General features: G+C 38.5%; 1 protein-coding gene across 9 annotated transcripts in view; it reads left to right on the top strand.

The window, feature by feature from the left end:
• MBD5 (methyl-CpG binding domain protein 5) overlaps positions 1–24,271 on the top strand; it is a 145,248-nt gene that overhangs the window by 87,385 nt on the left and 33,592 nt on the right. For 5 of the 9 annotated variants that reach the window (XM_040602749.1, XM_040602752.1, XM_040602751.1 and 2 more), the window contains exons 5-9: positions 2,767–2,824; positions 11,669–12,350; positions 17,054–17,156; positions 17,812–17,992; positions 21,102–23,240. In XM_040602749.1, the coding sequence (XP_040458683.1) occupies positions 12,238–12,350; positions 17,054–17,156; positions 17,812–17,992; positions 21,102–23,240 (2,536 nt within the window). In that variant the 5' untranslated portion in view covers positions 2,767–2,824; positions 11,669–12,237. The remainder of the gene's footprint in view (positions 1–2,766; positions 2,825–11,668; positions 12,351–17,053; positions 17,157–17,811; positions 17,993–21,101; positions 23,241–24,271) is intronic. The other 4 variants (XM_040602748.1, XM_040602744.1, XM_040602747.1 and 1 more) reach the window with 4 other exon arrangements.

Here is a 24,271-nt window from a genome sequence, read left to right as displayed (position 1 = left end):
TGTCCCCCAGAGCCTTAATTTTCCTAGTATGTATTCAAAAGTTTCCGCATTGCACATGTTTCTGCTGCTCGTTCTTCTGTGGACAACAGAGCAGATTCTGGCTCAATCTTCTCCTTCACCACATGTTAGCTGGTTCAAAACAGCAGTAAGATCTCCCCTAAACCTTCTCCTCTTGAGCTTCTTCTTCCATAAGTATCTCTTTGCTCCTGAAAAACATCTCTTACTTTCTGTACTCATGTTTTGCTTGAGAAAATGCATTAAAAATAAGAACGTTTTCAGAAACTTCTGAATTTCCTTTGCATGTTCCCTCTGTAAGAGGAAGACAATTGGAGAGCTTGGCGGGGGGGGCGGCGGGGGGGGAATCACAAATGTTCATTCCTAGAGCACTGGAGATTTTTGCAGTGTCTGACACGAGACTCAGTATATGTTCACTGTCAGTGAGACCTTTAGGTAGAATGTTTTGTGTTTTGTGGTACTGGCCACTGCCCTTTAAAAAAATTTGTATTAGCCAGAAGGCGGCAAAGCAGAGCAACAAGCTAGTGACAGATTTAGAAAGCAGGACTGTTAAAGAACAGCTGAAAGGATTGGGTTTGTTTATTCTAGGAAAAAAGAGAACACTGTAGGATGGGCATAAGGCTTTAAAAAGATAAGAGGTTTTTATAAAAGCAATGGTGGCAGTTGCTCTGTAGATTTAAAAAAAAAATAATAAATTCAATTTGCACAAAGGATAATCTAGGATAGATGTAAAGGGAAACAGTCCAAGCTTTTTTGTTTTACCTCATAACTGACTGCAAATATGGATGAAAAACTGGGATATTTTACCTATAACTGTCATGAAATCTGTGATAGGAAATGTGAAAAAAAAAAATGCATCAAGCAGCTTTCAGAGACAGATCTTGGTAATTTTGACCTTCCACCACTGGCAGTGGGCTGAGCAGATTGCTCTCCTGTGATCCCTCTTCAGCGCCTCGGTTTCTGTAATTCTGTCAACTTAATTGTGGGATTAGCTTTGTTTTGTTTCCCTGCAAACTTTTTCTATTACTGATAATATACTTCAGGTTAAGGTATGTGGTATTTTTATAAAAGAGTCTTTATGTGTGGCAGTTTTCATTACAAAAAAAATTGAACGAAAAGACATTTTTTCTTAAATAAAATGCTTTGAAAAGCTCTTATTTAAAATGGAGTGATATTCAGGTTCAGCAGCCTTTGGAAGTTTGCCACTAAATTCCTTGAATTCAGATTTCCATCGAGATGGTAGGCTGAAAGGTAACATAAGAAATAAATATATGCAAAACAAATGTGGGGAGCTATCGTACCTGTCTGTAAGCTTGAATTCATAGTTCTTAGATTTTTCTGCCAAGAGTTTATGGCATTTGTTCATTACACTAATGGCTTTGTTTAGGGGGGGTGGGGGGGTGGTATGTGGCAGAATATATTTGTGTTGCTGAATGAATTTCTTTTGATTAAGCTTTAAATAAGTTGGGATGAAGAGCTGACTAAATGGTTCTTTGCCTGCATTTTTTCCAATAGCTCACTTTTTGGAGTGTAGTGCCAGAACATGCTAAAAATCTGTTGTGTCCCTACTGTCTGCATTTCCAGAGACATTTTTCAAGCCTATTCAGAGAATAAAGAACTGGTTTACGTTTTAAGTTAGTATCTGGCACAACACATAGTCCTTCGATTGGGATGAAGTAGTGTGGGTTTTAGGTTCTTATCTTTTTTTGGAGCTTTGTTATTGAACTCTTGGATGTACTGCATCCTTAAAGAGACACATGGTTTTAATTTCTGGGTGCCTGTGGTCCTTTAACTCTCATTTTTCTTTTCTCTGCTTTGATGAGCTGGTGGAATTATCTTATACTTGTCAAGCTTGACTGTGACTCACCCTTTTGTTTAGTTTCTTCCGAAAAGAATCAAACCTTTTTTGTCCAGCTTAGCATATGTGCAGTCTATTGCATATGCAGTAATATCACATTTTATAGTGCATCAAGTGAGCAAAGCCATCGATACCTGGCAGGATAGAGTTGAGCATCATTACCAGGTACCATCTTGCTCTACATTAAACCTAATGATGTTGTGTTTGGATGGCAAAACACCTCCAAGGAGAGTTTCACAACCCCTGTACTGAAGTAGAGAACAGAATGCTTTTTTATTATCAAAAAACCCCAAATGTTTCATTTTCTAGGGGCCAGACTGCAGTATTTGTCCTTATTAAGGTGTCAGTGTGAATACGTCTGATAATTGTTACATAAAAATTCAACCCAAAAATACACAGATACTAATGTTTAGATACTTTGCTCATTTTAATAGGCTAAAAATACCTTGGCTTTCTTAAATCTCCGAGTGAAGGAGGTGGAACAGCCAGCCAGGAAAGGTTTTCACTCATGAAGCACAAAATCTTATTTGAAACTAGTGGTGTGTGTACAGTTGAAAACTTTTAACATCTTTATTGCCAGAATACAGATCAAAATTTAGTAGAGTAGATTTTTTTAAAAAGAAGTTGTACATTATTTTTTTCTTAAATATTAGAAATTTTTTCCTGTGCTCATGATGTTTTATGGAAATTAAGTGTGTACAAAATATGGTGTGGAAACAGTTATTTCAGAATTTCAAAGGAGCAATAATATTCTAGGAAACCTCTCTGATTAAGTGTTTATAAATATGAAGAAATAATTAAGAATCATTTCATATTGAAATCTTAACATCCTGTCTGGACTGCATCGCTTACTATTGCTTATCTTCTCTTTCAACTGATTATTTATTTTTCAGCTTGGAATGAACAAGATGAACATATCCACCTTCAATCTAATGCTTAATGTGGAAAAAGGTCAGGCTTTTTTTTTTTATATATATATATATATATCTATCTCCTGTGCCCTATTGTTAATTAGTATATTTAAAAGTACTTTGTGTGTGCATTACTTACTTAATCGATCTTAAATAACAAACCAAATGTGTTGTTTTAATATGAGGGGGAGAAAGACTATTTTTCAATCAGATGGTATATTCATAAAACAGCTGACTCAGACCAGTGTAAGTGGAATAAAAAGCTGTAGATGGAAAGGTCATGTATACAAATCTTCATAGAGATTCATTTAAAAATGATTAAACTTAGAATTCATGGACCTCTTGTGTATCAAGAAAGAAATATTTGTCATAATTTTCATGGAGTGGAAGCATTTAAAAGGATTAAAATCACCCACATTTTATTTTTTTTAAATATCCTCAAACTTCTGAGTCCTTTTTTAGAAAACAGAATTGTCTGTCTCTTAAATAAAACCGCAGGGCCAAATTCTCCAAATACTTACACATTCAATTAGTGTATCACTGAAAGACAGTAAGTAATAATCTACTAATGCCAGCAATTCATCTATCATATTGTACAGGTTTGTAGCATACCGGATTTCAGAGAGGCAGCCCGAGCTCTCAAACACTATTATATATATGCCAGATAAGGCTGTAGAGTTTGCATTAAGGTGTCTGAATAGCTGATTTTTATGTTACCATATATTTTTAATATCTTAAGAGTATTTTCATTAGGGAAATTGCTGAGTAGGGATACATAACTCAGTAAACAATTTAAAAATTAGCACTTGGAGAAAAAAAAAATCTATGTATCTAAAAATAGCATAGTCATGTGACTTATTCCTTTGGCATAAAAGCATAATTTACAGGTTTAATTTGCAATCCTACTATGTTTCTGACATTCTCTTGCACAGAAACTCGGTCTGAATTATTCAAATTATTTAAATATTGCCATGTCCTGAACTTAAGGTGCCTAATACAAAGGAGGTTTATATAGTTTATGAAGACCTCTGCATTTTAGATACGGGAGTGTGATTTTCATTTTTACCATTTATTGCTTGATTTTTGATATCGCAGTGCACAGTTAATGGAGATCTGGGGCTCATCCAGTAATTGCAATGCCAGCAGCTTGGAGCCTTTCACCATATTTTTTGCAGTCTGACTTTTTCCTTTTTAAGCTGCTTATCTAAAATCTAATTGAGTTTTTACATTCAGGTTGTGAAATAGTTAAATTTAAATACTGTTTTCTTGTAAAATTAACATTTCTGTTTCCACAAATTTGTATTTCCTTAGTAACCGGTAAGTCAATAACATAGAGCAAAGCTGTCAAGAGAACCGAACACTTACAAATAGTTACTACCTATTTATTTTCTGCATTTGTTTATTAGATACCTTAAGAACATTCTGTATCAATTTTTTCCTGAAATTCATATGATCTTCATTATAAAACCATTATGAAACTATATTTAATAATTTCAGAATTTTGGAAGCTCTAAATCATGAGAATGGAAAGTAGTTTGTTACTGGTTAATTCATGTGCTCTGATCTCCTTTTGAAGTAGTTTTAACTTTGGTCTGAAACTTTAAAATATTTATAGCTAAATCATTCTATAATAATCATTGTGCTGCTATTAGAATTTTAAGTTTATGTTAGTTTTAAGTTCCTTATCACTTTTTTGGACAAATGTAAATGTCTGCAGTGGTCATTTCCTAATGAATCTGTGTGTTATGTTAGGGAAAGCAATCCCACTGTGACAAAGTGGATTTTTCTATATTAATGTCTTCTTCTGTTGTGGCAGTTGGTCTTGGAAGGTCTGAATTCTCTCATGTAGGCACGAATTGCTTTTTTTTCTTCCACATTTTGCAGTCATTTTTTTTCTTGACGAGCAGTCATGCTAACTTTCCCTGATAGACTCCTCTAGAGTTTGATAGGCTCTTAGAGAGCTAACAGAATGATGATACAGAAAAATTTCAGTGTTAAAACCATGAAAGAGACCTCAGGCCGCAGAGAATTAAGATTTGCTCATGTTTGTTCCAGAATACTAAATTATGGAAAAGCATTACATCAACGAAATCAGAATAGTTTAAGATTTGTGCCTTTCTTATGGCAACATGGGGTTTGGAGGAGGCAGAAATTCCTATTCAAACAAAACTTAAAGGGGACCCAGAAGAAGTAGCCTTCCCAGTTGCAGAACTGATACATAGTGACGATGCATCATCACTGTGTGGTGGAGAAAGAAGAAAAAGAACTGAAGAAAAGTTTTTCAGGCAAAAGAGTTCAAGTGTAATTTCTCTTTATATTATAGGAAACATGGTCCTTCAAAATCCTTAGCTAGGAACCTTGCTTTGCAGTTCTCTGCTGTGGAATGCTTTACTTGCTGTCTTGTTTCAGAGAATAACAAAATAAGCATTTTGGGTAAGATTGTTAAAGCTTTATGCCTGCAGATTGAAACAAGACCACTGAAAAGTAAGGTATGAATGGCTTTTAGCCATTGGAAAAAAAAAAAAGAGAGAGACAGAAAACATCTGAGTCCAGGTTTGCTTTTCTTAGATTGGTAGGTTGCTGAAGATGGACGTTGTATATTATACAAGTTCCTCTTTTCATTATATGAGTTCCCCTAAAGTGACAAAGTGGATGTAATAACATTTCTTCACTTATTAACATATAGGTTAGTAATACTCTCTTTCATAATATTCCCTACCAAAGGTTTTGATAATGGTGACATGATTCTTATCTACAGAGTAACTTTGTTGATTTAAATTGCATACCAAATATTAGTCTTAATTTTTTGAAAATCTTGAGTGCCTGCATTATTTTGACAGTAGAGTAGGCCTGTGTCACATGCACACAGTTCTGACCTATTTCCCTTGTAAAGAAAAAAATTGATGTGGTGAAAGGCCTGAAAGAGCATTATGGTGCTCTTGTATTCTTCTATAGGCTATATCGGGTGGCTGTTGTATTTATTAAATTCTTAGAGTAGACAGAGCTGAGGCTTAAAAAGAAAATCCTTTTGTTTCCTGCCATCTTTTTGGACTGTCATGTAGCTGAATTTTGCTATTTGTCAAAAGCCTTTCATGGATGCTCTGTGTTTGTACATGTGCACATGTGTACACAGAGGAGTTCTTGAAGGAATGTACTTGCTCTGTTCTTTCACTGGAAGTGAAAACCCCAGTTGCTCCCAACTCTGGGAGTTGCACAGATAGACATGTATAAAGGGCAGGCATACTTTGAGAAAGTTTCAGGGGTTTGGTACTGTACATGCACTAAGAAGGAATGCTAAAGAATCGTGCTCCTTTCCAGGTCAGCCATTGCTTGGATAACTGTAATGGCACGGTTAGATCTCCTAAATAGGGGATATAGTGCAGCTCAATGAACTCTTAATTTTTACCTGCACCGTGGACATTGGTAGGAAGGATATCAAAAGTAAAGTTACAATTTCTGATCAGTTAACAGCATAGTGGTCCACAATACTCCCAAGAGATTCATATTTTGTGCTCTTTAATAATCAGCTAAAATCTCCGAACTTAAATCAGGCTTTTTCTCAGTGACTATCTTTTCCTTATTGTTTTATTAGTGTAGATTCCTAAATAGTAGGTCTGAAGTGACTGCTTTGCTCATCTAGTCTGGCAGCAGAGGAAAGCAAATACTAATAGAGTTCTGTTTGCCCATGTGCACGTAAGCAAGGCTGGCTGAAGTGGGGCATATCCAGTGGGCTACTGGTAAGGGTCATTGAGTGTGGGTGTAGAAACAGGTACAGTGGCCTGAGCTCTTGAAGGTTTTTTGCTATTTATGAGTGAAATAATCCAAATAGCTATCATCTTATAGAGTTGTTACGTTGGGATTTTCCAATCCTGAAAAGTTCTACAGCATCAAAAGTAGTATAAATTAGGAATAATGCTGGTTGCAGTATACTGTAGAACTGTCCTTTACACAGTTCACAATAACTCAATACCAAAGGTAGTTGGACTGGTATAAACTGATGCAGCACCAGGACAATTTAAAATGTATCATTTTAATTAAGTCATTCAGTGCAGATCAATTTTCTGGTTGTTGCAATGTATTCTTAATACTCTGTATTTACGAGTAAGATGAAGATGTCTTTCTCAAACGAAAGGCCAGAGTATATCATGTATACAGCTGTATTATAGTCCTGGATACCAGTACAATGAGATAAGATTGAAGGAAGAAAGGTTTCCTTTATACTTCAGGCACATTTGTTTGTTGAATCACTCGCCTAAAAATAGGGCTTCATAAAGTATTCAATACCAATCTAATTAGGCAAGAGAATACTTCTTTTCAGAATGGAAAAGCATTCCCAAAAACTGATGCAACATTTGTATCTAATTGGATGATACAGGAGAATCCTAACTAATTGCTTTGATAGACTTAAACAGATTAATAATGTGGAAGCGATAACTAAATAAGAACTCACTTTAAGTCTGCTGGTTTGAAAATAATGCTTTTTAAGAAGCTAAAGCTTCCTGTTAGTTCTAAAACCCCAAGACTGTGATTTAAGGGCATTTCAATTTCTGAATGTATTTTTAAGTGTTTCTGTGATAGAAAGGAAAGCCTGGGAAATGAGATTGCAATTTGTATCTATAAGCAGAGTTTTGTATACATTCTAAGTGTTTGCAAAACTTTTTACCCCCGATCTGGTCAGTCCATAAGTAAGCACTGGGTTTTGCACATCAGAGAGGCTATAGTTGATTGTAGACCTCAAAGTAGCGTTTGTGATACGTGAAATTGTTAGGCACACTTAAAAGTTTTCATGTAAGAAAAAAGAATTGAAGCATCTCTACAACATTAGGCTGTCAAAATTTGTCTTGATGGGCTTTATCTCCCTTATTAATAAAATAAATGTTATATTGGTATTCATATCATATGTGATAGATCTGAATCCAGACTATTAGTATGTAATTTAAGTTTCTTTTTACTTTGTACCAAGTTTTCAATTACACCGCTTGACTAGAAAATTGTTAAAGTAAACATTAACAGCTGAGTGTGCAGAAAGGCTTCCTAAAGTGCAACTTTTTTTGAAAAGTGAGACAGTTGCATTAAAAATTGAAACCATACTTTCAGCATGTGAAAATTAAGGAGAAATTTTCCAAGGGGGGGAGGGGTTTGAGGGGTCTAAAGGGGGGCAAACAATTCAGTGTCGTTTTGCATAGTTCTCCAATGAAATATTTTTAAGCATATTGTAATGAAACTGGACTGCAAAACAAATCTAAATGGCATGTCTTGGCGCACAGAAAAAAGAAGTAATTGATTTAGATGTGGAAAGTTGTGTTACTTGTGGTGAGATAACATGAGTTGTCTGGAGTTGTTATGAGATTACAGAGAAGAGGTATTTATTACATGGGTTGATGAAAATCAGACCTTTGGATAGAATCCAGTGTCCAAAATACTTTGGATTTAGTCCAGAATCCAAATATTTTCTATCCCAATCCAAAGTACTTCAGATAGAATACTTTGATGGAGAAGGGGAAAATGGTACATCAAGAGACGGGATTTTTCTGCAGTCGAGTTGGAAGATTCCGGACTGGTACGAAGTGTAGAGGTTTGAGTAGTCTACTGGATGCTCCGTACGTCAGAGCATTCACGGTCAGGCTGATCCCTACTGGCATTTCAATGCCTTTTTTCAATCACGGAACAGTTTGCCAAACCTAATAGAGCAGTGCCACTGTCTCCTCAGCTGTCCCTTTCAACTTGCAGCTTCGTGTCTAGGCTGCCTTGTCCTGTAAAATGTATTATAAACCCAGCCTCCGCCAGCGATAGGGTGGGCAAGCCAGACCCAGCCAGGTTTAAGTGACTCTCATCCTCTTTTTTTTTTTCACTGCTGTCTTCCTTAGCTCCATTTTCTTTCTTTGGCTGATAACTGGTTATTGGGAAAACACAACAGCTGTCCCTTGTTGAATCAGATTTGAGGGGCTTAACTCTTCCTGGAGTGACCTGTACTATGCTTAACTTTTCTATGGTGTTATGCAGTTAAATAAAATAACGCATAGCAACTCTGCACGTGCAGTTTAATGAAGGATTTCTGGACCGAAACATCAATGGCACCCTCTTAATTTTGCCATTCATGCCTAATAGAAAAGCGCAAGGGTTGCAAGATGTGCTGGGTGTTTTATTGCCTGCTGTTTGTGGAAAACTGCACAGGACTGTGCTGGGGTTTAGTGAGAAAAAATCTCACTTCCATGAGCGTTTTCCTATAAAACATGGCTAGTTACACACTGATTAGCTATGTACTTCTACATGGCTAGTTACTTATAAGCTGCGTACTAAGAAGCTTCCAGGGAGCCTTAGCCCTCTTCTGTAATTCATTGCACACAGGCACATCGGTGAGTCTCACAGACCCCAACTTGCATATGAGCACAGTAAATTACGAGATAAAGGTCATACTCCTGGATGCTGGGAGTAGCATTGTTCTGTTCTCTGCTTAGAGCGAGTGTGGTGCCTGAAGTATTTCTGTACCTGGGGAAGAATGGGAACTGGATTGTTTTACCGGTGCTCTGATTCATCTTTATTTTTTACATCACTCGAATCTTTGTGTTAGTTTCCAGTTATTTAGTCTCTAGTATTCCTCAAGAAAACGTCATACAAATAATAAACTTTGACTGAAGGTATGTGATTGAAGCAGCCATTTTATTTCAGTTCATTGTACTGAGTAAAAATATTCAGATGTTTTCCACAGAAGAAGCAGTTAGGTGAATTCTTTTGCTTCTTTTAGTACTATTTCAAGCTATGTGCAGTACAGAAAAATGGTTTAGCTGATTAGATGATGATAAGTATTATGGTGGTGATGGAATGGGATGTTAGCTGAGGCAGGGCATTGCAGAAGCAGTAGAAATAGAAGGTTACTTCAAAGCATCGTTTGCTCCTTGTGCAAAAAAGAAATTGATGGCTGTTGCTTTCTTGTAATGTATCCAGTGTGATTGCCCTAAATAGCAACATGAGCCACAGCAAGACTGGGCTCAGGGGTGAGCAACCTCCTCTGCACTAAGTGCTTCCAGTATTTTAAATACGTATTTTCTGATTCTGATTCTGCTGTGCTACAGAAAGACAATTTTCATGAAAAATAATATGAAAATAATTTACCTATTTTAGCCTTACATGGGACCTGCAATTAAAATACCAATGCAGCATTCAGCAGTAATGCTGAAACAAAGGTAAATTCTGCCTTGGTTTTGATGAAACATCACCTGCTGTCTTCTTAATCAGGATAAAACCAATCAAACACCAAAACTTGTAACTGAAAACCTGAGAGAGTCCTGAACTGTTGCCTAGTGCTCTCCAAATCCTTTTTCTGTGTACCAGATTTAGAGATTAAAGGGTAGATTGCTTTCATATGAGAGGTGGCAAGGTGTTTCATGTGACATTCACTCTAACCTTCACTAGCTGGTACTCCGTCACCTCTCCGCTGTCAGTGAGCGGGATCTCAACGTAGTCTCCTCATCCCTCCCCTGGTTTTAGCTGGCCAAGGATTACATCCTATTGGAGTGCTCCACAGTACAGGAAAGTTGAAAGAGGTCCCTGCAAAACAGCGCCAGGCTGTTCTAGAAGGCTTTGTCCTGCAGAAAATCGCTCTCTTTATTCTGAAAATCACATGCTATCTTTTAGATTCCATGCACCTTAGTCAAGGTTGTATGTCCAGCCAGCTCCTTTCTTCCATTGTTCTTGTAAATAGCATGGCTATTTTTTTAATTTATGTAGCCTTTTGAACTTCAAATTTATAAGTAGCACATCTAAAGAGAATGTACTGCATAACTGTACTTAAGGGAATATTTTCAAGGACTATATTTATGCTTCTCTAGTCTTCCTTGAGTGGTCTTGAAGGAAGAAGCTGTTGTTGACGTTAAATATACATGTAATGTGTTGTTGGTACTATTGTTGGAACTGTTGCAGGATTCTAAGTCTTTATGTTCCATTTCTATCTCAAAAAACCTTTTCTTAGTAAAATTGGTCAGGTCTACAGTAACATTTACTATGTTTTAAAGTGTTAGCATAACATTAGCATTAGGAATAAAGCAGAATTGACATGCAATTCCAAATGAAACCTTTTAGCATTGTTACTACAACCGTCACCAATGCCATCTTATGTTTGAGTTCTAGGATTGTTGTTTTTTCTGACACGTTTTCTATTTGAATCCCATATTCCAATTTGTCTCGCCGTAAGAAAATGTCCAATCGCTAGAGTTAAGTCTCACCTGGTCAACTTGAAAAACTGTTTGGGGGGAATAGCACAGTTCACATCATTCTGAACTTCTGTCATGAAGATTTGCTCATACAGTGTAATCGTACAGAGGGGGTTTATCACTTATGATATTCAGATTGTTTCATAGGTATTCTGAGATCAGTGTATTGATGCTGGCTTTTCCCTTTTTATTATACAATTCTTTGTAAGGTGATTATTTTAATTTAGTCTAACTGCAGGGTTTTTTCATTTTTATGGATATTTTCAACCCTAGAAGCAGCTTCCTTCACATTACATTCATTCAGTTTTATAAACAATTTTTAAAGGGCATTAATTGAGCTAGTCATCTGTTGATAATTCTGAACAGAAGCATATGTGAAACTATTCAGTTAAAAGATACATTCCTTAATTTACCCACACTGTGCATTAACTGTTTAGTAACTGTTGCAGTCTCGTAGCTTTTAAGATGTAGCTCCCTTGCATCCACACAGAAATAGAATGTGCTAGCAGGATTATATTTACTCTAAACCTTATTTTGATGGTTCCATTAAAATTTTAAATTTTGATTCTAAGCTCTTTAAATGGATGCAGCTGTACAGATCTTCATGAGTTACTGAACTGGGCTGGAAGACTTCAGAAAATGGTTCATGTGTTTTCTATATCTGTATTTTTCAGACTGTTTTATTGGAGCCAGGGAGTCATGAAAGAAACTCAAGAAGACAACTTGGATAATGAACGGAAGATAAAAAGAAAACAAAAAGAATGTGGCATATAAAGGGTATAATACCTGGAGGTATTAGATCTGACTCATATTTATAAAAATGAGACGAGCTTTCACAAAATACAAGTTATCTTAGACAGTCATCAAGCTTGGAGCCATGCTGTTGAACTAGAAATTCTCCTTTTCCCCATTCTCCTTTTTGACAGGTAACAAAGGATTGGTGAATTATGATTTTCCCAAGTTGGAAGCACTAATTTTTATCTATATAGTTCATCCTTATGAATATATAAGGAGTTAAACATTGCATATTTAATGTGGATTATAATGGGAAACTGACTCATTAACAAAAATGGCCACTTTTAAGGACTTGGTTTCAAACTGAGCTGGAGCCTCCCAATGCACTTTGTACAGTTTGGGGAAAGGTGTACTGAATGGCTGCCTTCGGGAGGCCATGATGACATGTAGTAAAAGGATATCATCTTACTGTTGATATCTTTGAAGACTCATAAACAGAAACAGAAAAATGAATGGTGGAAAGGAGTGTGACGGAGGGGACACGGATGGAGGGCCACCAGCAGTGCAAGTTCCCGTTGGTTGGCAGCGACGGGTGGACCAAAGTGGAGTGCTCTATATCAGGTAAGGTTATCTGAGGTGGTTGCTGGGTTTGGTTTTGTTGTAGCTTTGCCAGAAGGTGTGGATTAGTAAATGAGTGACTCAGCTCATCTTTTGTACTCAGAAACTTCAAGGGCTTGCTCCTTTGAAGTGCGTGATCATTTTTTCTGCTATTAGTGGAGTCCGCTTGTGTCAGTTGTGCCATTTGCATGCCCTTAACGTACTCTCAAATCTGATATTGCTTGTTCTTGAAAATTTGATAATCCTCGCTATACATTTTGCTTTAGGCGTGAATAGTTCTTTATTACTTATTATTGTCATATGGGTTTTAAAGCTAAGCAGTAGCAGATTTAACCTTAGTTAGTGTCTTTATTATTCAAACTTTTTACAATTAAACCAACCAGAGGTTTAGTGATATGTCACGTCTGAGATGGTGAGAAACGTCTGCTGTCTTTTGCCTGCTCCCAGATGCATAGGCACTGCCTTCTCCTTGGACCAGTACAGGCTTTTTGTCAGAGCCCTTTGCTGGTCGAATCCCAAGTGGTGAGCAGGCGTGCAGACAGCTCGTGGCGGGTAAGGTGGAGTGGGGCTTTCTTTTTCCATCAGCAACAAGCCTTCAGCTCAGTTCATGCCATGCAACTTTATCCTGACATTCTGTAGCTCTTTTTGCCTAAGTCTTTTCTGGGTTTGTGGTCCAGGTCTCCATAACACTTTTGTGTTTTACTTACCCACTTTTGACAGGAAATGTAAATACTGTGACTTCTTAGTTGCTGCAGAAAACATCAGGTTTTATATGCCCTGCGAAGGTTCTGTGTTTAGTATCGCTGACATTCTCCAACAAGATTTACTTCTATGGATTCGCCATGTTTCTTATGTAGAAAAAATAGGAACACAAGCCTAAATCCAAAGTTTTAGGCATTTTATTTCTTTATTTTGTTAGCTTATTGGATTTTTTTTTTGCTTTACCCTGGAACAGTCACAAAGAAATACACTGAAATTACTATTAAATAAATCTGTTCAGACAAACAGACTATAAATTAAGTGTTATTGGAAAAAAGATCAAAGTTATCTTTAACAAAATACGGGTACATCAGTTTCACATCACAGAAGTTTAAGTGATTATTAGTCTGTTATTTGCTTAATCTTATTCCACTGTTCTGTGATTAAAATAACCACATCTTCACAACATTTTATGTATTACCAATACAGAATTCTTTAATGAGTCAAAGCATACTCCAGTTTTACACTAAACTACCATAAAAGATCAAATGCATTCCAGGATTTCTTGTTTATATTCTCAATTAGCAGAATCAAACAAAATCCATGTCAGTGATATGCATGTCAAAGATAAATCGCCTTCCCCTTGTATTTCTCATTACAGCTGTAATTTACTGGGCCTCTGCCTTAGTTAAAAATCAATGAGAAAGAAAAAGTTGTGGGTTGTGTTTTTTCCTGTCATCTCTATAGACAGGCATCAGGACATACAATGCTTTGGTATTTTTATATACCTGATGATCCTACCTGCTTTTGAACTTCATTTTATCCCGCTATAAGAAGCAGGTCAGAAAGCTGGTGCTGCTTCTTCAAACCTATGACTAACATTTTTTAACTAGTAAATTTGGTATAATTCTGACAGTTACTTGCTTTTCTGTCTTCTTTTTAGATACATTCTCATTGTTCAGGACGACTCACTTCATATTTCTGTTCTGAATTGCCCACACAAAACAGTATTTATTCTATTAATCAAGCTTACCAGTTGCCTTTTTCATCTGGGGGAAGCTTGTATTATTTCTGCCCTCCTCCCAAGCTTTGCCCATACATTTTTTTTTTTCCCAAGGGTTACTTTTCTAGTTGCCTTCTCTAAGCCATTCTGATTAAGGAGGGGCGCTTAGTATGGTCCACAGCTCTTACATTCTTGCTCGATGAAAAGCGCAGGGTAGGACACGTTGGTTGGAAAGGACAGAAGTCAAATAGTCGAACCTCCTGCTTGACAGGGAGCATCCGTAGCACTCGATCAGGTCAGCCCTCGCTTTCACCAGCTGCATCTTCAAGGACTGAGTTTCCACAGCCTCTCTGGGTAACCTGCTCTGGTGCTGCACTGCCCTTCTGGAGGAACAACCACCCTGAAAATACGCACGGCATTTATCGAGAGAATGAAAGGTCAAACAATATTGACTCAAAAGCTATCCAAGGGAAAATTAGTGTATATATTAAGATCTGACGTGATTTAACTAGAATAGATGATCCCAGCTGAGTAAGGACTCATTCTATTTGTGCCTCCTTATAAAGCACGCATCTTCTGTCAGCTGGCAACAGTTTATTTGGATTAAAAGCATTAACTAACCAGTGTTTATCACCTGGTAAAAGCAGTGAGTTGAGTCTCTGCTTTTCATAGTAAAACACTGTCTTAAAGTAAGACCTAAATCTCTTCTTCAGTTTACTGTTCGTCAGTAGTCATCAGGGGAATGAACTGGGAAAAGCTCTTTAATAATAGGAACAGATTTCACAACTGGCAGTAACAGATCCTAATATATTTTATAATCTGCTCTTTCTTGCTTCTTTGGGAGGCCTAAAACTTCTGGATGACCTTATGTGCTGAAAAGAACCTGGTAGTTTCTTAGATAGGAAGCTGTGAATTATCCTTTGCAGTATGAGGAAATTTGTGCACACACAAGATACTTCGCAATTACATAGGTCTGCCCAGGAACAAGGCAGAAACAGGAAAAAATGGGCCTTTTTAAATTTTTGTTGTTTCTTATGGAGAAATAACCATGCATATATGTGCAGTAGGGATGCTGAATCCCACATGCCACAGATCTGGTGGAATGATCTGTGCAGTCCTGATAAGCGTGAGTATCCAGACCGTCCTTTACACCACTGATCGTCGGTGCAGTACAGATGTGCCTTGCAGGTCTGTCGTTTCTGGGCTCTGGTATATCTCCTTGTGCCTGAACTGGAGATGGGTGTGCAGGCAAACCAAATGCCAAGGAAGGTTATTTAAAATTGCTTTATTCTAAAAATAGGGGGGGAAATGAACTCTGATGGTATAGCTTTACTTTTGCTGCTCAGTGAGCCCTTTTTACTAAATAAAATGGCATCCTGATTCCAGAGCATTTTCCCAGGGACACCTTTAAACGTGAGTTTTTAAGCATCACAGAAAGTGTCTGTAGAGGTTCTGTGTGTAGATGAGAGAGTGTAGAGCAAATGCCATGAGTTCCTTGCACGAGTAGCTGTTACATCTTCAGGTGTGGACCTTGCCTGGGGTGAGCAGTCGTTCCTGTGTGCATAGTCAGAACAGGTTGGGAAAACCCAAAGCGATCAGCCAGCACCGGAGATGTGGATCCAAAGTAGAGGACAAGTGATACTCACAGAGTTAAAATGTGATCATGGTAGCACCGTGGTTTAATCAGTCTATAGCTGAATTTAAAATAAATAAAAATAAAGGGTAATTTCCCCCTGCTCCCTCAGTATTTCAATTTAAGACAGACTTTCTGACCCATCTATCACTTCATACCTGTAATGTTATTTTTAGATTGCTCTTTTATCTTGTTTACCCTCAGAACTGTCACTGTTACACATATTCAACCTGGGCAGTTGTCTCTGAAATAGCTAGTTCAGGGCAAGTCTGGCAAATAAATTACTTACTTAAACTGTCAGCATAACTTATTAATGTCAGTTGCATATGTTGCTTTATATGTGACTTAGTTCTTGTGCGGAATTAGGTGTTTATACATCGGGTTTTAACTACGAAAGTTCATCATAGTTTGGAATTCTGACTCTTGACTCTTTTCATGATCCAAACTATTCCACTTAAGTTGGTTGGGTTTTTTTTTAAATAAGGGCTGTTTAAAGCTACCATTAAGAACCAGTGTTTTAGCCAGTCCTCATAAATTATTGTATTCTTTCCCTGATAAACAGTTTAGATGGCTAAGCAATAAAGAGCAATCTGGAAGTTAGAAGCTTGTGACATGAGAACTTTTTTCATCTTATGAATTAGTGATTTTGCCGTAACAGAATTTCCAGTGTCCTATTTTTGGATATGAAGATAATGATTTTCTGGTGGGAGTTAGAGAAATCCAAGTGCAGTTTATCACAAACTCACTGGACTGGCTTCTTGGTGTAAAACTTCTCACTTTGAGTGAGAATGAATGAAACCAAACTGTTTATGAAACTAAGAGACCCAACCCCAAACAGTTTTCTTACTGTGCCCCCTTTTCTTGTTGTCTCGTACTTCTCCAAAGACACTTCTGTGGTTTTTTTCTTTTTAAATTAGGTCCCAGTCCTGAAAAGTACAGATGACTGTCATGCCTGCATGGAACGGCAGTGATGTGATGGAGGGGGAGGAGGTCCATGGGGACTGCATTCTGCCTGTGTGTTATACTTTAGAGGAGGGAGAAAAATAATCTTAGTATAGCTAGGCAGTAGTTAAGGCTTTCAAGCAGGACTATGATGTGAATAGTAAATATCAATAGTCTCAGTTTCTTTTCTTTCTGCACTTGATGTGTTTATCTTTCTATAATAAAATCATACTTTAAATTTGTGGGGGGTTTGGCTGTTTTTTAGAAGTATCATCTGCGTTCTGGACTAAAAGCAGGAAATACTATGAAACAAAAATGTGAAATCTTAGCTGTGTTAATTTAAACACACTCTATGCGAGCTGTTAGGCTGGGAGATAGAAGTCACGACCTATCAGATAACTTGTATTCATCATTTCTGTTCCTTTACAGTCCCAGTGGGTCTCTATTATCCTGCTTGGAGCAGGTGAAGACTTACTTGCTGACTGATGGAACATGCAAGTGTGGCCTAGAATGTCCTCTTGTTCTTCCCAAGGTAAAAAAAAAAAGCATTATTTTTGATCTCTGTGCTGTGATCTTTATAAGCTAACTATGTCAGCTGATGTGCTATGCCATGACTTAATCTCTGTTCAGATCATATATATAAAATAAGGTAAGTGGTATACACCCAAAGATATACCATAAAATACAAAATTAATCTCCCCTCTGCCTTCTCCCCTCGTGGAAAAGATCTGACTTGGGGGTTATGGTGTTTGAACATTTTCCTATTTGGAAACCTACTGTCGACAGAGTCATGTTAACATGTGAGAATCAGAGTGAGACGCTGACTTAGGTGATAGCTTCAGTGTCAGCTTCACAATTTCATGGTCTATACACAAATGGTAAACTTTTCTTCTTAAACACACGTGGGTCCTTTCTCCTTTTTCTCCCTACGCTGTATACTGAGGAGTGTTAAAGTTCTGTTGCTAGATGACAACTTCCATGACTCTGTTTACTTATTATAAATACATTCACTTTTTATTCATAATTTTGAAACAACTGCAAAGGTATCTCTTGGGCAAGTAGGAGCAGTCAGCTAGCTCTAAGGAACAGAGGCAAATCTAATTCTATGTAAAATTTCTGATTTAGGTATATTGCATGAGTTTGCTGCCTATAATCATTATTTTAAATGTTGGAATTTTTACTCTCAGGTCTTTAACTTTGATCCTGGAGCTGCTGTGAAGCAAAGAACTGCTGAAGATGTTAAAGCGGACGAAGATGTCACCAAACTATGCATACATAAAAGGAAAATCATTGCTGTGGCTACGCTTCATAAAAGCATGGAAGCACCGCATCCTTCACTAGTTCTAACTAGTCCTGGTGGTGGAACAAGTGAGTAAAATCCTGCAGAATCATTCAATTACCTAATTTTAGATATATGTAATTAATATGCAGAAGCACCCCCAAAAGTCTAATGTATCTATGAGTGCAACAGTAAACAGATTCAAGGAAAAAATAGAGGTAGTAATTAGAGAGATGTAGGTAGATAGAAGATGAGTCTAAAAAGCAGGTCATCCCAGACTAAGAGCATGATTTTCTTGGAAAAGATATCAGATTGTTCTAGACAAAGAAAATACATTAGCTCTCATCTTTTGGAACTGTAGTAATATGTCTGATATTCAGTCACATGGGAAATTAGAGAAGCAGAATAAAGTGATTATAAAGGGATTAGAATGTGGCTAAGGACTTGGCTAAATGGGAAATTGTATTGCAAGGCAGAATATACAGAAAGAGAAGATCTCCACTGTAATTTCTCAAGGATTATTTTTGGGGACCAACCCGGATTAGCATTTTCATTATCCATATCAACAAAAAATGAGGTAATTTGTTGATGGATGAAGTTGACAGGTATTATCAAAACAAGAGAGGATCAAAACATGTTGAAAAACCAGGGGATCATTGAGACCTGGAGTGAAAGAAAAGGTATAGCAACAAATCCTGTTAATTGTAAGGTTATTCACCTGGGGACTAGTGAAAAAAGCTATTAGCTGTAAATTATTGAGCTGATCAAAGATGCCTGTGAGCAGTACCAGATGGCAGTATGGTGCAGATCAATGTGACTCTGAGAGAAGGAAGTACGAACGCCGTTGTATGCTTACTGCCTTCCTCCGCCGCTGTTCTCGCTGGCGGCACTCAGGCTGAAATAGAGCAGAGGCTTTTCTCTTAGTGAACTGCAAAACCTGTTTTATGAAAGTCATCTAAAAGCGTTTAGCTTGTTCAACCTAGCAAAATGGTGGCTTGAAGGAGATACGATTGCCGTCAATAAAGGCATCAGGAGAATCAGCACTAGAAAATAAAGCTACTTCAGCTAAAGGACAAAGTTAGCACTGAAAGAAACAGCTACAAAACCAGAGTGGCATAGAAACTGAAACTGTCAATTAGGTGCTTTGTAAGGATTACAAGGAAAGGTTCCAAAGCAGTCTTACAAGTCCAAATGGTTAGGACAAAGGAGTGAAGGTTACTTTTAAGACAGCGCTCGGTTAAGTTTATAGTGATGTTATAGTGATATACTCTGATGCATGCAACTTCTGAGAAATGGCCCTTGATAATCTGAGAGATATTTTGCACCCCTATATTGCTGTAATAATAGCTGGCTAATTGCTGGCTGCTCTGTAGCTTGACTTCATAGTGGAAAGTTTTTAAGAGTATAAAAATAAATAATAAATTTCAGATACATAGCCAATGCTACGATACCAGTGCTGTTCATAGTACTGATGTGCTCTTGCATTTTCAAATTGCTATTTACAATTTTAAAGCTTTTAAAAATTGGGGTTTTCAATGTCGTGGTTTGGGTTTTTTAAACAAACAGTGCAGTTTCCCAAATGACTATGCGTTTTCCTTATTTTTTTTTTATTCTTTATGGGTAGTACTCAAACTACATTTCTGTTTTCAAAAAATTAGCAAAATGAAGGAGGTAAAACCAGCTGAATATCAAAGACACAAGTCATGTTTATGTGGCCTTGCCTTCTCTGTTGATCAGAATTTTGTGCATTAAGCAAAGAAGAAAATATCCCAGTAAATTGCCTTTGTAAACAAAATGTCTTTTCATTTATGCACAGTTACATTTTACTATTTCTTTGGTCCAATATTCAAGGTGAGGGTTCTCGTACACACTTGTTTTGCATTTCATTCTGGAGATTTGTCCCCTAAATGAGACACTGGTTGTATTTTGGGAAAGGTAATATGTTTGTTTCTGTCATGATGTAGCCGGTTGAGCAAATAGGATGAAGGCAGGATTGTCAGTGCCATCTGTCTCCTATGGCCAGGCTGGAGGAAAGAAGGGAATTGGGTTCTTGTGAGTTGAGGAATTTAAAGGCACCTCTGAATTCATTTGAACATGAAATCTCTAGCTCATTATCCAAGTTTAAGTTTGCATATTCAGAGGCTGCATGCCAAGCACTCCAAGCTGAATTACAATTTCCCAGAGCAGCAGAACTGGCAGAAAGTCCGCCAGACTTGAGCTGCTTGTGATGGTGTTCTTAAAGTAAAACATTGAAAAAAATCTTTTTAAATAAAACTGGTATTAGTGGACAGAAAAGGAAAGTGGTCTTGTGCTTCTAGGAATGTCTAGTCTCAAAGCCGGGATTTACTGGGGGGGGGTTCTGTTGCGGGGAGGCTCTCATGTCTGCATATCCAAATATCCCCAAGGCTTTTATCCTGAAAACAAACGGTAGAGCCCCTTCTTAAATTAAGCATCTTCACCCCAAGCAAAGCTCGTTGCAGAAGCTGCAGGGAAAGTAATACAGGGCGTGATATAATGTATGTCTTTGCGTGTTCAGCAAGGCAGTTCCCAGGACCAGATGAACTCAGAGGACTGGAACTCAGTGCCAGCGAGTGATGTGGAGTAGCTGCGTCCTGCCTTGCACAGCCTCGGTCTCTGCAGTGGCCTGCTTGGCTGAACAGACATCTAGGCCAGAGCTGTATGGCATGGCTCCCCCGGCATCCTCACCGGGGACCGCAGCTGGGGCAGGACCCTGCTCGCGGTGCGGTGTGGGGAAGCTGGGCTGAGCCCTTGCTGGGCTTTGTTCCTCCTGGACTCGATAGGTGGCGCCAGAGGCTCCTTTTCCCTGCACAGGGATCCCCTGCTTGCTCCTCCCGCCAGCTCTTCCAGCGGTACCCAAAGCGGTGATGCTGGAGGTTCAGGAGTAGGACACGAGTTGATGGTTAGAAAGAAAAGACGGAGGGGAAGGACAAAGATTTAAAGTTGTCCGTATTTATGCACTCTTTATCTGGGATATGGAGATCTATACTGCTGCGCTATGTAATAGGGTAGCATGCACTGTTCCAGCAACTACTTGATGGTTTAGGTATTATTTCTGTTGAGGCAAAAGTTTAGCCAAGAGGCTTTCTAGCTTTTATAAATATTTTCACATGCAGTAGTTTTGCGCTGAAATGTGTGACAACAGATTTCAAACCAGTAACTGTTGTGTTTTTATATCAGGTGCAACTCCAGTAGTTCCTACTCGAGCAGCAACTCCAAGATCAATGAGGAATAAATCACATGAAGGAATTACAAATTCTGTGATGCCAGAATGTAAGACTCCTTTCAAGTTGATGATAGGGGCATCTAATGCCATGGGTAGGCTTTACGTGCAAGAAATGGCTGGAAGCCAGCAACAAGAACTTCATTCTGTCTATCCTAGGCAGAGATTGGGTAGTAATGAACTTGGACAGAAGTCTCCGTATCGTGGCAGTCATGGTGGGATGCCCAGTCCAGCTTCATCAGGATCACAGATATACGGAGATGGCTCAATCTCTCCTAGGACTGACCCACTTGGAAGCCCTGATGTTTTCACAAGGAACAATCCCAATTTTCACGGAGCACCCAACTCTAGTCCTATTCACATGAACAGGACACCTCTGTCTCCACCATCAGTAATGCTACATGGTTCTCCCATACAGTCATCCTGTGCAATGGCTGGAAGGACTAATATACCTCTTTCCCCAACCTTGACCACAAAAAGCCCAGTAATGAAAAAACCCATGTGTAATTTTTCAACTGGTATGGAAATACCACGAGCAATGTTTCACCATAAACCGCCCCAAGGTCCACCCCCACCTCCTCCACCGCCTTCTTGTGCTCTTCAGAAAAAGCCATTAACATCAGAAAAGGATCCACTTGGCATACTTGACCCTATTCCTAGCAAACCAGTGAATCAGAATCCTGTTATCATTAACCCAACTACTTTCCATTCAAATGTCCACTCTCAGGTACCTGTGATGAATGTAAGCATGCCTCCTGCTGTCGTCCCTTTGCCAAGTAATCTTCCTTTGCCAACGGTAAAACCTGGTCACATGAACCATGGAAGTCATGTTCAAAGAGTTCAGCATTCTGCTTCAACTTCCCTTTCTCCTTCACCAGTGACGTCCCCAGTTCATATGATGGGATCCGGGATCGGAAGGATCGAGGCTTCTCCCCAAAGATCACGTTCTTCTTCCACATCATCAGATCATGGAAACTTCCTGCTGCCTCCAGTAGCTCCACAGTCATCGTGTAGTGGTATTAAAGTTCCTCCCAGGTCTCCAAGGTCAACAATAGGGTCACCGAGACCATCGATGCCATCTAGCCCTTCCACCAAACATGATGGACTTAATCAATACAAGGACATCCCTAACCCATTAATTGCTGGAATGAGTAATGTATTAAATCCTCCAAACAATGCAGTTTTTTCTACTGCATCGGCTGGAAGCGGTTCCCTGAAGAGTCAGCCTGGTTTGCTGGGAATGCCTTTAAATCAGATCTTGAACCAGCACAATGCTGCCTCTTTTCCAGCAAGCAGTTTACTCTCAGCAGCAGCCAAAGCACAGCTAGCAAATCAAAATAAACTTGCTGGTAACAACAGTAACAGCAGTAGCAATTCTGGACCTGTTGCCAGTGGTGGCAACAACGAAGGACATAGCACTTTAAATACCATGTTCCCTCCTGCTGCCAATGTGCTTCTACCAACGACTGAAGGGCAAAGCGGCCGAGCAGCACTGAGAGATAAATTGATGTCTCAGCAAAAAGATCCTCTGAGAAAACGAAAGCAGCCGACCACTACGGTGTTGAGTTTGCTGAGACAGTCTCAGTTGGACAGTTCCGGAGTTTCCAAAGCTGGATCTGATTTGATAAGAAAGCAAAGTCAAAGCTCCTTTCCCATCAGTTCTATGTCCCAGCTACTTCAGTCCATGAGTTGTCAAAGCTCTCACATGAGCAGCAATAGTACCACCAGTTGTGGGAGCTCAAATACTGCTTTACCTTGCTCTGGTAACCAGATGCATTTTGCAGACACCAGTATGAACTCTGGCGGTCTCCAGAACTCGCTGGCACAGAGTTTACCCTTGCGAGGGGAAGGTGTGCACTGCCAGAACACAAACACTAACTTTGTCCACGGTACTAGCCCGGGCACAACCAACCATCTTGCAGGTTTAATAAATCAGATGCAGGCTAGTGGGAACTGTGGGATGCTCAGTCAGTCAGGAATGGCTTTAGGAAATTCCTTACATCCAAACCCACCTCAGTCAAGAATCCAGGCATCCTCCACGCCAGTGATACCAAACAGCATTGTTAGCAGCTGTAATCAAACAAGTCCTGAAGCAGGTATGTTTCCTTTTAAAAGGATACCCCTGTGTTTGACTGCTTGGAAATACATGATGACTGTTTTTAAATGGGTTCCTTTTACACATCTGCTTTTTAAACTTGAGTTTACCAATATGAAGAGTATGCCTATTTCATGCTGATATCCACATACTCAACAGCAACGCAAGTAAGAAAAATACAATTGTAAGCTAAAATAGATCTCCCTTTATCTGAGCAAAATCATCCTGGCCTCCTTCCTGTGACAACTCTTGCTTCTTTTAACTGCCACGCATTCTACATGAAGTCAGTCCACGCACTTTTGTACATGCACAAGCATACACTTTTATCACTTGCCCAAATAAATTAGGGTTTTTTTCGCAGCAAACCCTGCTACTTCCACCCTAGAATGCTGTGGCTAACCTAGCAGTGTATGTCCGGGCTATACATGTGTTCTTTACTGCTTGCATTAAAGTGTTGGTGTTACCAGATACTAGGAGTACAGAAGTTTACAAAATAACCCGTTTCAGGGACAGCGTGGGAGAATGCCAAGTCTGTGTTTGCCTTTATCATGATAATTTTACTAAGCTGGTAATTAAATGGGTGAATTAACTGTATATTCAGTTGGAAGAGTATAGAGAGAGATTTCCTGGTTTATTCGTCAGTGAAGACTTGGAGAGGAAACAGGTACGCTGCTGATACTGTCTCCGTGCTGTTTAAACATTAAAAGGGAGATAGCTCAAAAAATTGTATTTCATTTAACTACTACTGGTTGAACAAAGTATACGGTTTTGGAAGATGGTACCGTGATATTTCTTAAGCAGAAAGAAAACCTTCCATTTGATGTTTAAGTCTTTCAGCTTGGTTAACTTTCAAAATGTGTGTTTGATACAATCATAGCTAAACTTCATCAGGTCAAATGAAAGTGACTGTAAGCATGCAAGCAGCCTCCCTCATTAACCCAAGAAAGAACCTGATATGTATTCCTGAGCTTCCTCCAAGGGAACTGTTTATTCCTTAAAATATGGAATGGAATTATATAAAAACTGAATTAC

The sequence above is a fragment of the Falco naumanni genome, chromosome 8 (assembly GCF_017639655.2).
Source record: "Falco naumanni isolate bFalNau1 chromosome 8, bFalNau1.pat, whole genome shotgun sequence".
Classification (NCBI taxonomy): Eukaryota; Metazoa; Chordata; class Aves; order Falconiformes; family Falconidae; genus Falco; species Falco naumanni.
Note: the sequence above shows the minus strand (reverse complement) of the source record. Positions and strands in the feature narration are given on the sequence as shown.